This window comes from Carassius auratus, chromosome 5 (assembly GCF_003368295.1).
Source record: "Carassius auratus strain Wakin chromosome 5, ASM336829v1, whole genome shotgun sequence".
Classification (NCBI taxonomy): Eukaryota; Metazoa; Chordata; class Actinopteri; order Cypriniformes; family Cyprinidae; genus Carassius; species Carassius auratus.
Genome location: NC_039247.1, coordinates 30,453,759 through 30,472,112, shown reverse-complemented (window position 1 = coordinate 30,472,112; position 18,354 = coordinate 30,453,759). Strand labels below are relative to the sequence as shown.

Below are 18,354 nucleotides of genomic sequence, written 5' to 3'. Positions count from 1 at the left end.
CTATTCTGACCTTCATATCCAGCCAAACGCCCTTGACACACTGAACACAGCTAACATGAGCATGAGCATGTAAATGAGCTTCATGCTAAAGTGATTTTACACCACACATATTAACCAGCTGCTAAGATGCATACATAAGAACATATGTTACATATGTTTGTGTGCTTCACTCCAGGTGTTATTGATCGTCATCTGCAGTGGATGCTGATATGATTATTGAGTCACAAATTGTGGCTTGTGTCACTCATGCCCGTTAAATTATTTACAAGGTTAGTTTAAATTTCATAAGTATATTGTGTGTCAGTATTCTGGCCTCTCACATTTATTTGCATACATATGTCAATGTTCAGTGCTAATACTCAAAAACTGTCTATCTTTGAAGGAATACTTTCACATGAATTGCTAAAATAACAACCTGTCCTCCAACCAATATGCTTGTATAGGTCATTTGTCCAAATCCCTGAAATACGACCCATCAGAGCGTATACTACAATTGCGCCCCTATCGGCAAAAGGTCGTTTTCATATTAATGTATTGTGCTCCTTTATTCGCACTATGATTTGCGTTTCGTGTAGCTCAGTTGGTAGATTATTGCATTATACCTTGATATGTAATCATGCTGTCATGGGTTCAATCCCAGGAAACAGACGTGCACGAAAATGTATATGCTCAATAAATCATAATTTAGCATGATTTCTGTGAGGGTTAGGTTTAGGGGTGGGGTTAGGTGTGGTCATTCGAACGAATAAGCCACCTACAGTAGTAAAATATGTAGGAAATACTGTGAGATCGATGTAAAACGCCCACACATTGCAATTAAATAAACGTGCGTTTTGATTGGTAATGACGTTATATGTCAATTCATGACGACAGACGCAACGCTTAACTTTTAAACGTAAATATAGGTCGTAATAAATGCTTGCACAAACAACCTATATGGTTGTTTTTTGTTGGAGGACAGGCTCGCTTTTATTGCACCAATGCCGAATTTCTACAGCTTCTTCTGAAGCTGCAATTAGCCATCTTTACACAGAGAGTTTAATGCTGCTTAGAGGTGGCATGATTGCATTTACATAGCAATTATAACAGCATATTGTTATATTAGGGGCTGAAGGGCTCAAAGCAGGAATAATTTAGTCTGGCTTTTATTCAGCAATACATCTTTACACCAAATTTTGAGCAGGCACAGAGCAGCCTTAACTAGAATTCGGCTGATTGATCAGTTTTGCCGATTAATCGGCACCGATAGTTGATTACTGGAACAAAACTGATCTGTGTTATTTATCAAGGCTGAGCAAGCATAGACATTATTAGGTCGCTGTGATTTTGCCAAGACATGACCCTGGAGCAACATTGTTTGTTGATCCTGGATCGACTGTCCAAAAAAAATAGACCCAGTCCCTACCCTTAAACTTAACCCTTCCCATAATTTATTCCTAAAATCAGAGGAAAATGATAGGTGAATAACAAGGGTGTAGAAGCATCTAACTCTGATTGTGAGCCTAAAACTGACATTTCTGGAAAACGTATCCCTTGAGTGCCGTCTATCACAACACAAATATGAGAAAGTGTTTTTACCAAAGAAATAGAACAGATAACATGGTACTGTGCCAATCTGTGCATTGTATGAGTTGAGAAATTATGCAGGATAGAAGTGTGTGTGTTTAATGTGCTTGCAGAGGTGTACAGAACTGACGTAGAGTCTCACACACACAACATGACTCACACACACACACACACACCTACTGAAGCCAGAGGAAATGGGGAAGCCAGGCAGGAAATGAACACAGAGGTCAGACAGAGAGACCGTAAGAGACAGACAGGAACAGAAGAGTAAAGAAAGAGTAGAGAAGAGCACACGGCTGCCATAGAGGAATACAGCACAGTAGACCAGGCCATGAGAGAGATCAGCCACATAAACATACTGCAGTGGATCGGTTTTGTGGATTACTCATGGAAAACATGAACATTTTCTCAAAGACAAAGAGAACAGAGCTGATAAACACACACATCACATGGTGGAGGGCTGTAGATAACCTTAGTCAATAAGTATTATACTCTACAGTGGTTTAACCAAATAAGTCTCAAATTAGATCTGTTCAACATCGCAATTGTTTCTACTAGACAAAATCAAGGGCAAACAGAGAGCATATGCTGCAAATGTGCTCAAGTGCATGAATACCGAAGTTTATGATCAATATGATTTGATGTGAATTTCCACGTACAAAATCCAGTTATTTCAATAGGTATGCCTTTTCTTCCTACAAAATGCCATAATGTTGACAACTAAAACTAAAACTATTTAAAAAAAAATTGTTAATTGAAATAAATCTTAAATAAAATGGAACATAAATATTAGATTTAAAACAAATATTGTAAAAAAACTGAAATATTAGAAATTTTGCAGTTAGCAACTAAATGAAATGAAATATGCTTAAGTTATAGCAAAATAAAAATTTAAAATTGACAAAAGCACATGAATTGGCCAAAATGAATAAAGCTTAATCTAAAATTAAAATGAAAATTGTAAATATAAAAATAAAAGCTAATTATTGCCTTCCAGTGATTGACTGCATCTATTTCTCCTGAGGGAATAGAATAGAATAGAATAGAATAGAATAGAATAGAATAGAATAGAATAGGAAACTCTGCTAGGTCTTTCTCCTGAGGGAATAGAATAGAATAGAATAGAATAGAATAGAATAGAATAGAATAGAATAGAATACTCTGCTAGGTGTTTCTCCTGAGGGTATACAATAGAATAAAATAAAATAGAATAGAATAGAATAGAATAGAATGGAATAGAATAGAATAGAAAACTCTGCTAGGGCTCCTCAGCTTAGAAAACAGCAACACCTCAACAATTTAATCTTACTTTGGGAAATGTACATTATTAACAGCACAATCCTGAGTGTGTGTGTGTGTGTGTGTCCGCACCTTTATTGGTGAGATGTGTGTGTGTGGGCCGTAACTGTGCAGGGTGTCCATGGCAGCCAGGTTCTTGTCACTCATGTGAAGCATCTCAGCGCTCTTGCTGTGGGCCAGGTGGGCGGGGCTGTGCTCCAGGGGCGGAGTCTCTTCATCTTGATACCGATATTTCTACAGAGAAAAAACAAGAGTCACATTCTCAAATCACATTATGGAAATTAGAAAAAAAGTCTACTAATTTCTACAAATGCAATGCAGATTTATTTGGCATAAGACACGACATGAGCCAGACCAAAGTAAACTGACTAATCCATTTCTCATCCCTTTCAAGTCCTTCTTTCTCTCGTCTGCAGCTGCACACTGAAGCAGCAGATAAATTAAAGATCTGAGGACTTCTTATGATCAAAGTTGACGGAAGGGTGAATACCAGCTGGATTGAAACATTACAACATGTATTACCGCTGGTGCTAAAAAAAAAAAAAAAAAGCTTTATGACAAAAAAAAAAAAAAAAACGTATTCTTAACTCCGATTTTATAATTTGCATCAAATGTATTCACTCTCGGGCCAAATTTCTCCGATTTGGATAAATGTAGCTTTGCATCAATGTATCATCAAACAGCTGATAAACAGCTGATAAAAACATCACAATAATCCACAGCACTCCAGTCCATCAGTGAACATCTGGAGAAGACAAAAGCTGTTTGCATGAAACAAATCCATCATCAAGACGTTTAAGTTCACACTATTGCTTCTGGCTAAAAAGTCCATAATCCATATTAATTCCTTCTTTAGTGAAAAAAAGTCATCTAGTCTAAATCAGGAGAGAAATCTGCACAGATCAAACATTATTTACAAGAAAAAACAGTCCAAAATAGAGCCAAACAAATATGTGGGAGGATGTTTTGGTGAGAGACAACAGGAGGTGGGCTTTTTCACTGAAGCGTTATTATGGATTATTAAATTATACTTTACCCAGAAGCAATTGTGTGAACTTCCATCTTAATGATGGAGTTATTTCATTCAAAAACACACAGTTTTTCTCTTCTCCAGATGTTATCTGATGGACTGGAGTGCTGTGGATTATTCTGATGTTTTTATCAGCTGTTTGGACTCTCATTCTGGCGGCACCCATTCACTGCAGAGCATCCATTGATGACACACTGATGCAATGTTGCATTTCTACAAATCTGATGAAGAAACGAACTCATCCTAATCTTGAATGGTCTGAATGTGAGTGCATTTAGCAAAGTTACATTTTTAGATGAACTATCCCTTAATAAAAAACAAGTCACCTTATTTACCTTTCCTAAATAATATGTGTCTCAGATTATAATACATTCTAAACTGTACACCATAGTTTCCTGAATATAATGGCCAGAACAATTCAGCTGCATTACAACAGTTGTCCGGATGTGCTGCTAAGATGACCACCAAGTGAACTGACTTGAGGCTTTGTTTGTTTCAAGATCAGACAGAGAGCATCCTTCAATCTGACCAGGATTGAGAAAAGGAGGAGAATAGACAGGAGGTCCAGTCAGTCAGCAAGATCACATTACAATGAGCCAGCAACAGCACGATGACTAAGAGAGAATACAGGAACAGATAAATGTGGAGATACTGTAGCATGAACACAGAGTAGAAAACATAAAAATATCATAATAATTCAACAGAATTTATTTAATATGGCAAGTGTCGAGTTCAAGGAGAGGATCTGATTCTCAAACTGATTGCCCACCCAAAAAATCAAGCTTTTACACTTTTCAGGGATTCGACCTACTAATGGTTTATTTACAGCTGTCTCTGTATTTAAGCTGTGATAAGAGTGCAAATATATAACAAACACACTCAGCTTTAACACAGCTTGTTCTTATAACTTCTGTGAACACTTCGTCTTCTTCATCCTGTCGGTTATTCACTCGATTGTCACAAACGTTACCCAGTTTGCCCAAATTTGCAAGATAATAAGATGGTTTAAGTAGTTTCTCTCACTGCCTATTTCAAGCTCTAATGTTTATGATAAATATCAGTTATGGTAAATCATCTAATGATAGTATAGAGTCGATACAGTAACTGTGACACACACACACACACACACACACACACACACACAGCAGGGAAAGCACCCATCACATGCACAATATCTACAGCCACAGAATTTCACTTATATATTACACTATATAATACATAATAACTTATTTAACATGCTTTCAGTTGCTGATAAATGTTCTCAGCTCACTTTAAAAACCTCATGAAAGAGCTTGACATGAATCGTTTCCTTTCCTGTACTGATGTACTTCCTGCTGACCCTGGTAAAAACAGCATATGCTGGTTAGGTGTGTTTTGAAGCACGGCTGCTGGCTTGAGCTGGTTTAAGCTGGTCCTAAGCAACTAGCTCCTTCTCAGGACCGGCTTAAACCAGCTCAAACCAGCAGCCATGAAAAATCTATTCCGTTTCCACATCACAATTAGCAGAGATAATGTGTGTAGATTCTGTGTTGGTCCAGTTATGTGCACATACTGTATACTCACATTCATGGGCCTTTCAAAGAATAAAGGAAACAGAGATGCAAACGCTCTGCATGCTGGAAGTGTTGCTTAAATACTTATGATTTATGAAGATCAAAGTTATTAAAAACATCCTAAGGAGGCTCGTGTAAATGTGCTGGCAAACTCTGTTAATTTTTGAAAGATGAAAAATCCTGATGCATACTGATAATACACACACACACACACACATGCCTAAATAGCAAAATGCTCTCAGTCAAAGCACATTGCAGTGGGTGACAACTAAAACTAAGCTGTCAAGGGAAATTCATCATAATGCATCGATGAAATATGTTTTCTCAAACACTGTGACCAGTACCCTGTTAAATCGGCTTCATAAAATTGGTCTGTCTGACAATGCTATTGGCTGGTTTTCTAACTATTTATCAGGTAGAACTCAGTGTGTACACCTAGTTGGCATGTCTTCCTCCTTTCTTTCAATAACTAAAGGAGTACCCCAGGGTTCTGTTCTGGGGCCATTGCTGTTTTCTATTTATGTGAATGATCTTGGTAAAAAGGTGTCAAATGCTTTTTTTCACTTTTATGCTGATGACACAGTTATCTATTGTTCGTCTCCTTCAATTGAACAAGCCTTTGATTTCTTACAGTCTGCGTTTGATGCTGTTCAGTCTCATCTAAATCAGCTGAGACTAGTGTTAAATGCGGACAAATCTAGAGCTATGGTTTTCTCAAACAGAAAACAGCTACCCTCACAGCTTCCTAAAATAAAAACAGCTGATGGAAAAGAAATCCAAATGGTCTCTTCTTATAAGTATTTAGGCTTTGTTATTGATGAAAATTTGTCCTTTAAACAGCATATTGAGCATCTTGTACGTAAACTGAAGCTAAAGCTCAGTTTTCTTTTCAGAAATAAATCATGTTTCTCTGTTTATACAAGGAAACGTTTGATTTCTGTAACTTTTTTACCTTTATTGGATTACAGAGATCTCCTTTTTATGAATGCATCGGACCATCTTTTAAAAAAGCTGGATACTGTTTATCATTGTGCTTTACGTTTTATGACTGGCTGTGGAAATCGTGTTCACCATTGTACACTGTATGCTGCAGCTGAGTTTCCGTCCCTGTATGTTCGCAGGTGGTCTCATTTGTTGACTTTCATTTATAAATGTATTCTTGGGCTCCTTCCATCTTACCTCTGCAAATACATGCGAAAAAACCAACAACAGTATGCTCTGCGTTCTCAGAGGAACATACTGATGGTGGTTCCCAGAGTGAGAACAGAGTTGGGTAAGGCAGCATTTCAGTACACTGCCCCCCGTGCATGGAATGAACTGCAAAAGGACCTAAATCTTTCTGAACTTGTGACATTGGGAGAATTTAAATCTATTCTAAAGAAGCGTGAACTCAATGAACTTGGAAAATGTAACTGTTTCTAAACTTGTACACATTGACTAAATATCATTTGTTTTTTTGATGTCATGTATGTTTTTAAATTGTATGTAAATGCTGTTGTCTTGGCCAGGTCACTCTTGAAAAAGAGATTTTTAATCTCAATGAGTTTTTTATCTGGTTAAATAAAGGTTAAATAAAAAATAAATAAGTACATGTGCAGCTGATACAAACGGCCTCCACTTCACATCCTTACGCTCCTCTGTGTTTTAAACTCCGCTCCCTCATCACTGCAGCCTGCCAACAACGCCGGCTTATTACTTCATCACTCTTACAACAGAGACCGTCAGTGTCAGCAGAGCTAATGCAGACTGTGTGCAGTCCCGTCCACACACTAATGAGCTCAACATACAGCAGAGCCACATAATTCATTACAGCGATAATCAAGATTACAAGTATGGCTCTTCTTTGTAATCTAATCTATTAATAATAATAATAATAATAATAATGAAAACTATATGCACACCACTATTCAAAAGTTTGGGGTAGGTAATAAAGTTAAGTTTATTGAATAATAATAATTATTTGTATATATATATATATATATATATATATATATATATATATATATATATATATATATATATATATATATATATATATATATATATATATATATATATATATATATATTACTATATTACTATATGGTGAAAAAGTGGGAAGGAAAATAAACTAATTGCAGGCTCCACTTTCATAATTGCAGTGTATACTTTTTAATTATTTACACCTAAAGAATGGAAGTGAAATGTGACAACTTGCCCCATAGGTGGGGCACAATGAAACATCTGAGGGGCAGCTTCAAATGTTATCTGATCTAATGAAGAAAAAAAAAAGACATACTAAAATTATTTATTAATAATGAATAAAGATTACTTTTTCAAGTAAAGTAAACATTTAAAAAAAAAATTTTTTTTATTTTTTTATAAAAATTAAACTTATTTTGTTATTTGACGATGAATGTCAGACAAATCGATGAGCCAAAATGCTTAACACTTCTTGAAATTATAATTTCTTAACAATAAACACTTTATTCACCTGTTTCTTGTGGTTTCTCAATAAAATGAAAGTAAATAGTGCAAAATACTGGCATGAATACTTATCCCAGCTTTCATGTGATTTGGAAAATATGTACAAATAAATAAATAAATGTCATGACATTTTTTTTATTTATTTTTTTATTGTAAAAATCGTAGATTGACATTCCCCGAAACCTTTATGTTATAATTCACATTTGATGGATTTCCAATTAAATAACTGTTTTCTTAATCAGTTACAAAGATACAGACAAACAGGGTTTTATGTTACATCTTATGCAGTTAAATGAATATTAATTGCATTGTTTTAGTGTCATGTGTATTGTGTATATGTGTGCATGGCACTATCCAACTTCAGTACACTTCAGTGGAAAAAGTTACTTTTAGTGGAAAAATTACCTTTGATTTGTTATTTTTTTAACATATATATATATATATATATATATATATATATATATATATATATATATATATATATATATATTACTTACAGTATGTAATATATGTTTTTTTCTCTCTATGTATTCTAGTAAATTATTTAAAAGTCAACATGTTGTATATAAGCCAGAAAACTCAGTATTATTTGTCTGCTTTAAGTAGTGCATTGTCTCATACTGAAGGGATCTTTCAATACTTGTAATCTTAAAAAACTCTTTAATTATAGGGTCACTAACAATGAGTGGGACACATGTGAAATTGTTACTTTAGTCACTTTTAACTACAAGACTAGCTCATGTTTTTAAATATTGTAAGAACACAAAAGAACCAGCAGCGAGAGAAGCAGTGTTTCTCTGCAGGATCTGACTTCACAAAACAAACCCTTCTGGGTAATAAATAACAAACAGCATACGTCACCGCATCAAGAGTGATACCAAACACTCGGCACAAATCTATTCCCAGCATGCATCACAGCGCCAGAGAAGTCTGAACATCATTATACTCTCAGAGAGAACACACTGTCTATTCTACACTTCTTGCATGCAGTAAATTATGCATAATTACATGCACCTAAACCAAACTCTAATCCATAAACTTATGGTAAGTATACGTTATTATTTTTATTTATTCTTTATTTTTCTCAGTACTTAATTGTATTATTATGCTGTAACAAAGACACCTTACAATAAAGTGTAATCATTTTGTGCAAAGAAAAAAAATCTTATTAGTCACACAAGAACATATACTGAAAAATCATACTTTGGACCAACTTTAGAAAAGTACTCTAATTTGTTGCAGCCAATTTTATTTGTTTTTTTATCAAATTATACTTAAGGTTTGGTTCAAACCCTAAATATTAATATTAATCACAATTTTTTAGTTTGCAAACTTTAGAAAGCTAATTTAATTATATATATATATATATATATATATATATATATATATATATATATATATATATATATATATATATATATATATATATATATTCTTTTATTCTTCAGAATAAAACTTTTCTTAACTGCTATTTTCTTTTTAATGTCTACCTTAAGAATAAAGGTAAATAGAATAATGAATACCATAACAAATACTTTGTATTCCCAAAAATATTCATTTTTTTTTTTCTTAAGATTGTTCTGAAAACAAAATAAGAATAAAAATTCATAAATAACCTCTTAAAGGGACAGTTTAAAAAAAAATGTCACTATTTATTCACCCTCAGATATTATTTCAAACCTGTGTGTTTTTTTCTTACACAAAAGAAAATATTTTTTAAAAATGCTTAAGAAAATCTTATCTGTGAGACACTTTTTTTTTATGGATGGACGCTTTTTATTTTATGTCTTTTGGACTGAAGCAATGCAACACCCGCTGACTGCAATGATAGAGCTTGATATATCTAAGACAGTTTTTAATTTAACTCTGACTGGATTCATCTGAAAGAAGAAAGTCATATACACCTAGGATGCCTCTGGGGTGAGTAAAACACAGCCTTATTTTCATTTTTGGTGACCTAACCATTTAACTCTACAATAAAAACATATTTCATACAAGTTTCAGACTCTCCAGTTTGTTTCCCACCCTTCTTGTCATGGTGATTTTCCCTTTACCATGCGTTTGTAAATTAAGGAGGCATGCTTTTAACACCTCGTGTCTGTCTATCAATCACATTCACAGGCGATGCTGTGTGGAGTAAGTCTGTCTGACTGTCCATGGATGTAAACAAACTGCAGCTCCAAAAACTGTGCATTTCCTTCCAAACGATCACACTATTAGAAACACATGGCTGGAGTTTATTTTTAGCGGCATGTCTAAATGAGAATGTTTTCATGTGTTCTCTTTTCTTCATTATTTTCAACACATCGCCAATTTTTTTTTTCAATATCTTTGAAAGCTGTATGGCAGTGCCAAGTATTTTGTTCCCAGAGGCAATCCTTGTGGTTATATTGGTTCATTGTAATCTGACGCTGGTTTGAGCATCTAAACACGTCACACATGAGGTGGGAAAGAGCATACGCTGTGATTACATTCATCTATCACGGCAGTTCACTTCAAATAAAGTATTCATGTTCTGAAGGAAAAACAGAACACATAAGCTGTTCTCCAGAAACATAATATAAAGATCTGAAAATGCATTACATGACATCTTTAAGAGTGTATGGATAAGCCTTGAGAATACATCATTTGCAATACTTCATAGAAGTGAGAACTGCTGAGCTCTTCTGACATTGTTCCTAATAACAATTACTAACACTGTGCTGCAAACAAAAGGTATATAAGGAGCCGTGTGAGACACTTGTTATTATAGATGGATGCACTTTATTAAACTTCTTTTGGACACCCATTAACTGTCATTATAAAGCTTGGAAGAGCCAAGGACATTTTTTATATAACTCTGACTGGATTAGTATGAAAGTAGAAAGGCATGTACACCTAGTATGTCTTAAGGGTGACTCAATTATGGGGTAATTTTTGGGTGAACTATCCATTTAAAACTACATTCTGGGACACAGAACAGTAATATTAATGAAGTTATAGTGGATAGTGAATTTGGGAGTTCCGCCATGAAACTCCCTGTGAGAAATACTGCAAGCGCAGTGATACAAACAGTGATGAAACAGCTCTGTTATCACTATAATATCACACCTCTGGAAAAGAGGTAATACTAATACTAGTAATACTGCACATACATATATTTCCACATATACAGTGAAAGAGTAAAAAAAGCTGCATTATAGTTCGAGCTGTCATGGTTCTCTGAATGATATGAAAGTGACATTCAGCCAAGTATGGTGACCCATACTCAGAATTTGTGCTCTGCATTTAACCCATCCGAAATGCACACACACAGAGCAGTGAACACACACACACACACACACACACACACTGTGAGCACGCACCCGGAGCAGTGGGCAGCCATTTATGCTGCGGCGCCCGGGGAGCAGTTGGGGGTTCAGTGCCTTGCTCAAGGGCACCTAAGTCGTGGTATTGAAGGTGGAGAGAGAGCTGTTAATGCACTACACCCACCCACAATTCCGTCCGGCCCGAGACTAGAACCCACAACCCTTCGATTGGGAGTCCAACCCTCTAACCATTAGGCCACGACTTCCCCTTAAAACTTATGTGCAGCTGACGAATGAGATCTTTGTAATCTGTTTTTAGTTTTTTATTTTATTCAAACTGGTTTTTAGAAATACAATATGCCATTTCTGTCATTTTCCAAATGAAGCACTGAATGTAGAAATGAACAAAACATCAGTGTAAGAACAATGTCAATTAAAAACTGTTCTAGTGCAGCTCTATGGCAGAGATCAGCTATTAAAACAGACTGCTGAATCCAACATTCATAATGTCTTCGTGTATGTACAGTCCTACTGTAAAGTCCTGTAAGTTAATATGCTTTAAGGAGACTTTGCAACTAATAAATAATTGATGAGGGTGAATACTTTCTGAAGAAACTCTATAGGCTATGACAATATAATCAATATATAATATAAGACAACACATTAGAGCACTATATGATGATATCATGAGCATGTGTTGAGTCTGATGCTGTTTTCTCTTTATAGTTGTTTCTATATCGTCACCAAAAAGCTGAAATACGCTGTTCTGACAGTAAAGACACCAAACTATGAAATAACACAAATCAAATATATACTTAATATACTTTAGCTTCTTCAAAGCAGTCGTCCTTTGCCTAGTTTCAGGTTCACTGCTGAAGTCAATTAGGCTTTGCACAAAACTCATTTCATTTTCTTTGGAAAACTAAAACTTTCCCCCAAAACTAATCTCAAGCAGTGTGTTTCTGTGGCTCAGTGGAAGAGCATTGCATTAGTAGCGCAAAAGCTCATGGGTTCATTTCTCAGGGAACACATATACTGGAAAAAATAAAAATGTGTCGCTTAGGATAAAAGTGTCTGCTAAATGCATAAATGTCAAGCATAAGCCTTAATATCAAAAGGTTTTTTATGAGAAACATTTTAGTCAAATATGTCCAAATATTGTCCTATGTCCTTAAATGCCACAGAGATTTAGCAATCATCCATGCCAATAAACAAACATCATGTAAGTAATAGAGAATGTGAAGTGAGAGATGTGAATGATCAGATATACCAATGTATTCTAGATCTCTGGCTTTATTTGTGCTTTTCAGTGGCACAGCTCTCTCCTCTCCATCACGATTCCCAAGGTCATCATCTCAGCCACTAACCCTGTCTCAGTTTATTCCACAGGAAGGATCTGCTCAAATCACAGTGATCTGACACAGAACAAAACTGCAGTCCGATCACACACACCCTCATCTCTTACTATGATGATGGACTAAACAACATTTGGAACAAATACAGGCTCAGTGGAGCAAAACAACAGACACTAGCCAAACTCACGCAGCATACTATATGAGGCTGCAAGTGACGTGATGATACACTGGTTCTTTAGAAAAACACAATGATACACTATTGTCAGATGGACATCCTGTGTTTCATAAGTGTTTTAATGTTTACATCTTGCTATTCAAATTTAATTAAACAGGCTACATTTACATGTAGATGTATTGTGTATGCATTGCTCTTTTCATATGGTGTGACAGCATGCCCTTCTATTAGGGCATCATGTGTTAAAGGAATATTATCATTGTTTTTTTTTTTTTTCTGTACACTAAGCATGGAAATGTGCATTAGCTTTTTGCATTACTCTTCCCTGCACGTTCACATCGCCTTGAATGCTTTGTTCGGCTTTCAGCTCGGCCATTTATGGTGTATTGTAGAGAGCCATATTGCCATTCATCGACTGAAATATGGAAGATTCCTGATCGAGTGTTTTTGGCATGTGTGCATCAGCAAAGAGACAGGTGGCTTCACATGGCACCCTACCATACAACAAGCCCCTGTAGTGTACTGTAGCAGTGAAGGTGTAATTCCCAAACCTCGTTCAGCGGAACCGGTGATGTACAGTATGTACAGTAATGGCATACATAATGCCATGCGAGCAATCACAAACACACCACAATCGATTTCTCATTCCTTTACATAATTCCTTTAACCAATCGTGATTTTCATAATTCTGGTGTACACATGGAAGAATTCTGTCACCAACGGCATGGTATCGCCTCTCTAGCATCCTATCCACAAGAAAACCAGCAGATACGGACGCGTGCGCGCACCCGGCTTACCTTACAGCCGAACATGAGCGACAGCGCACGGGTGCTACATATAAGTTTACACTGGCACATCACCGGAGAAAAACACTTGAGGTTCCTCAGAGGAGGAGGCATCACGTCGACACCCATAGACACAGCACACCGATCACCGGCCGCTCAGCGCGTGGCCAAAGAGGAGCCGTGATGAGAGCCGCGAGCGCGAGCGTGGAGCGCTGAATTCAAACAGACAAACTGACAGAACTCTGTCATCGTCGGTGCTGCTGACGCGCTGAGGGGGAGGAGCTGTGTGTAACGGGCACTGATGAGTGAACGACGCCGACCAGTGGCTTTACATCCGACTGGAGCTCTGTTCACGATCAAAGACGCGAGACAGAATATCAAACAAGACCCACTGTCAAAAAAAAACAAAATCATAAAGCAATGCCAGTGGAATTCCTCTCAATATTGCCAAATAAAATATTCACAAAATAAAGCTTCTTCCACTGTTTGAAGTCGACATATTATTAAACTTTGGTTGAAATTCTTACTGTAAAACACACACACACACACACACACACACACAATTATTAAACTTTGTGAAAAGTGTGTTCATCCCATAGGTGTAATGGTTTTTATTCTGTACAAACTGTATATTCTATGGCCCTACACCAACCCTACACCTAACCCTAACCCTCACATGAAACTTTGTGCATTTTTACTTTCTCAAAAAAACTCATTCTGTATGATTTATAAGCGTTTTGAAAAATGGGGACATGGGTTATGTCCTCATAAGTCACCCTCTCCTTGTAATACCTGTGTCATACCCATGTCATTATACAGAGTTGTGTCCTGATATGACACAAAAACATGCCCACACACACACACTCACTCACCAAACTGAGTATTTCATGATTTTACATAGCTAAAAATGGCTCTTTGGAGGTCTGGAGCGAGCAGTGAGTGTACAGCGCCCTCTGCTGGCGACAGCACACTGTGAGCTGTCCATGGTGCTGAAAGACAAGTCTTCAGCATGTCCTGCGCACACACTGTTACTGCATCCGTCACAGCGCTTGCTCTCAGTAAGACAGGGTGGTGGTGTTGTTTTATTTATTTATTTAGATGCTCATTTATTTTAACAACAAGCTCATTTACTCGGTCGAGCCAGCTGTAAGCGGTTTGTTGCTCGCTCGGCGGCGCTAGAGACCCAGGTGAAGGCAGTATTGTGTATTCATCTCAGGAGCGACTGCGGCGCAGGACGTGCTGCTCATCGATGACGAAGTCTACACCAGACAGCTTCAGCTTCAGTGACTGCTGTGGCGTGAGGACAGTCAACTGGTCCTGAAGCCCTCCAGCATACAAAACATGCTCACAAACCATCAATACTGACTTAAATACAGCAAGCAGCTTAGTACTGTTCACAGACGAAGTTCAAAAGTATTTGGACACTTAAGCCACTCTGAAACTGTCTGAATAAAGTATTAAAGCAGCATGTGACATTTGTAAATCTCAGTGTGTGTTTAGCAGATGTATGTGAGTCAGTTCACATAGGTGTGCGATTAATCTTCACAAAAACATGCTTTGGTAACTTTTACCAACCAAAACGCAGACAAATACCTTTAGCCCGCGACAAACATTATGCAAAAAACAAAAAAACAAAAAAAAATGCCATTAATTCCAGATTTTCATAATAAATTCCTCTTTGATATTATGATAATGACTGCCATGACATCCATGCATTTTTAAATGTGTCTTAAATGTGCAAAACATTTTCAGAGCACTGCATAAAACTAATAGATATCACTGTATGCTTCCAAGACGATGAATTACAGTACACTAAGACAATGTATTATTTTTATTATAATTATGAATATTAAAAAGTTATTTGAAATGTTGTTTAAATATGCAAACTGGGAGTTATCTAATTTAAAATACATTTCTAGAGCAGAAATCTGAACATAGGATAAAGCCAGGTTCAGAGCTCTTGTTTCATGTTGTTGACCTTTTAGAGGTTTTTACAGAAATGTAATTTTTCATCACTTCATAAATAATAGCATACTGTCAACAGCCAGAACAAAATACATTTTCACCATGTTTTTAGGATTACTAATCCTAATTTTTTTTTACTAATTTTAGAAAACTAATCTCAAGATCTCATAATTGACCAATGCATGAAAAAACAATGGTTTACCTGTATTGTCTTACCATTTTTGAGTGATATTGATTTGTGTATTATAAGAAAACACTGGCAGAGTAAATTCTCAGAGTAAAGTAGTGGGCATAGGTTCAAGTTTGTCTCTCTTGTGTGTATGTGTGTGTGTGTGTGTGTGTGTGTGTGTGTATCTTTCCAATGGACCACTCAGTTTCCATGGATATCGATATGCTAGGAAACGAAGCGTGCTACAATGCTAAAGTGCTACACTCAATCTGCAAAGCTTTTGATTTAAGAAGACAGCATTGGCTTAACATGACAGAGACAAATATCTTATTAATAATAGATACATTTTATATAACAGCCTCCATATTTTTATTTTATTAGTATATTTTATATATTATTTTTCAATATTTTATGGTAAAGTAGGCAGTATATGACCTATATCTCTGTTACAGTAAGTCGTATGATAGATGAAAGTTATTGTTTCAGTCTCTCACACTGCCTCCACTTCTGATTGTGCTGTGTCAAAGGTAAAACATTTGCATCTTTTAACCCTGTGTGGTTTATTTCAGTATGTCAAGCTATGGTCTTGCCTCCGTTCCCAGAATGCTTTGCAGAAGGAGTCGAGTGCTCTGTCTGCAGCTGGAAGTTCAACTTAAAGAGCGGAGAAAGGGGGACTCCTGCTCTCGCCTGGAAAGTGTTTCCATGGCAACATCTGCAGGGGCGGGGATTCCCTGGTGGTTAGTGAGTGTGTCGGCCTGTGTGCATGTGTTTTTATTTATGTGTCTGTCTGTCTGTCACATAAACACACACAACTCAAACACAATGTTCATTGTTCAGTCAGGCAGATAAATCTATAGGAAAAACTATTAATTATACTCTTCAGATTTAAATTATAAATCAGTGTAACATCTTAGTCTAAAGAACAGGAGAAGAAATTCATATGAAAGCACACTGCTAAAAAATTAATAAATAATTAATAAATAAAAAAACACATATGAAACTGCAACAAACATATGATAGATCTTAAGCAGACTGTTGCTGCAGGAAATACACAACACAGCATGAAAGATCAACATTTCAGCAAAAAAACTCCTCTGAATCAAAGGCACATTGACTCTATAGATGAAAACACTCATCCTACTACACCGCCTTAAGACTTAAGAAAAGCGCTCGTCGGTACACTCAGTTTATATAGTGATTTATTCAAATACACATGCACTACTGTTCAAAGGATCAGGCTCGGTTAGATTTTATATGTTTTGGGTATTTTCTGTCTCTTCTGTTCACCCAGGCTGCATTTATATGTCCAAAAATACAGTAAAATCTGAAATACTGCGATATATTATTACATTTTAAAATAACAGTTTTCTAATTGATTATATTATAAAATGTAATTTATTTCTGTGATGCACAGCTGTATTTTCAGCAGCATCACTCCAGTCTTCAGTGTCACATGATCTTCAGAATAAATTCTAATATTTGCTGCTCAGTAAACAATTCTGATTATCATCAGTGTTGAAAACAGTTGTGCTGCACGATATTTCTGTGGAAACTGTGATAGAGTTTCTTTTCAGGATTCTGTGATGAATAGAAAGTTCAAAAGAACGACATTTATCTCAAATATAAATCTTTTTTAACATTAGTAAATGTCTTTACTGTCGCTTGTCATCAATTCATTGTGTCGTTGCTGAAAATAAGAATTCCCCGAACTTTTGAACAATAGTGCTAATAGTTTTCCAACGTTGATGCTCTTAGATTAAGTCTCATGATTGATTAAAAGTACAAGCACTCTTAATTTGTGTTATTTCCTCCGAGATTGATTATGTATATATAGATGATCTATTATCTATGTAGAATTTCAAACAGCAGCTCCGTTAGAATGAGCTGCATTTGGCTACACAGCAGTCTCACATGGTTTGAGAGGTCAGCAGGAAGTGACATCACAGAGCAACTATCTTTGGCCGCTGGAAGGAGGTCAAGGTTAATCATGACCCTGCTGACAGATGCCTTAACTACACCACTGACCTTCAAGTGTGATTTATTTTTTATTAACGTTAAAACATATTTTTGACTTAAAAACAATCAGTGTAGGTTATCTTATTTTTTTGTTTGTTTGTTTGAAAGCAACAAATATTGGTAATATTTAATTGTCTTTTTAATTTATCTTTTCTTATTTCTCCTGCTGTTTTTATTTGATTGTTTATTATTGCATGCAAACCAGAAAACCTATGAAAATGTGTACGTACAAGTTTTTATTAAAATCAAAAATATTATAAACTGAACATAAACTTTATCACTGAATCAACCTTTGGTTACAGAAGAGAAAGTCATTCTAAGGATCATATTGCTTATATCTGCACATTTCACTCATAACAGCGTGCTTTAATGAAATGACAGCTTTAACACGTGCCTTGTGTTCAGATAAATGCAGACAGAATGAACTGCAACACGATAAAGTACAGCGTTCAATGCAGTCGAACAGAAACATGCACTGACAGCACTATACACTGTCTGAAGTGATGTCTGGAGGATCAGCGTGAACACAACACCACTAACCACTGCATTCAGTTTCATCTCTTCATGCTTTATCAATGTTTGCTGATCAATGAAACATCACTGCATTTCAGCAGCAGACTGCCTCCGTAACAATGAATACTGACAGTACTGTGTGAAGACAACAATTCATTGCTGTGTTTTTTAATGA

General features: G+C 36.0%; 1 protein-coding gene across 3 annotated transcripts in view; it reads right to left on the bottom strand.

Annotated features, from left to right (window-relative positions):
• The window catches only part of LOC113085558 (disks large homolog 4-like), a 121,816-nt gene that overhangs the window by 64,865 nt on the left and 38,597 nt on the right, over positions 1-18,354 (bottom strand). For 2 of the 3 annotated variants that reach the window (XM_026255196.1, XM_026255195.1), the window contains exon 2: positions 2,938-3,099. In XM_026255196.1, the coding sequence (XP_026110981.1) occupies positions 2,938-3,099 (162 nt within the window). Of the gene's footprint in view, positions 1-2,937; positions 3,100-13,528; positions 13,808-18,354 lie in introns of those variants that run through there. The other variant, XM_026255199.1, reaches the window with a different exon arrangement.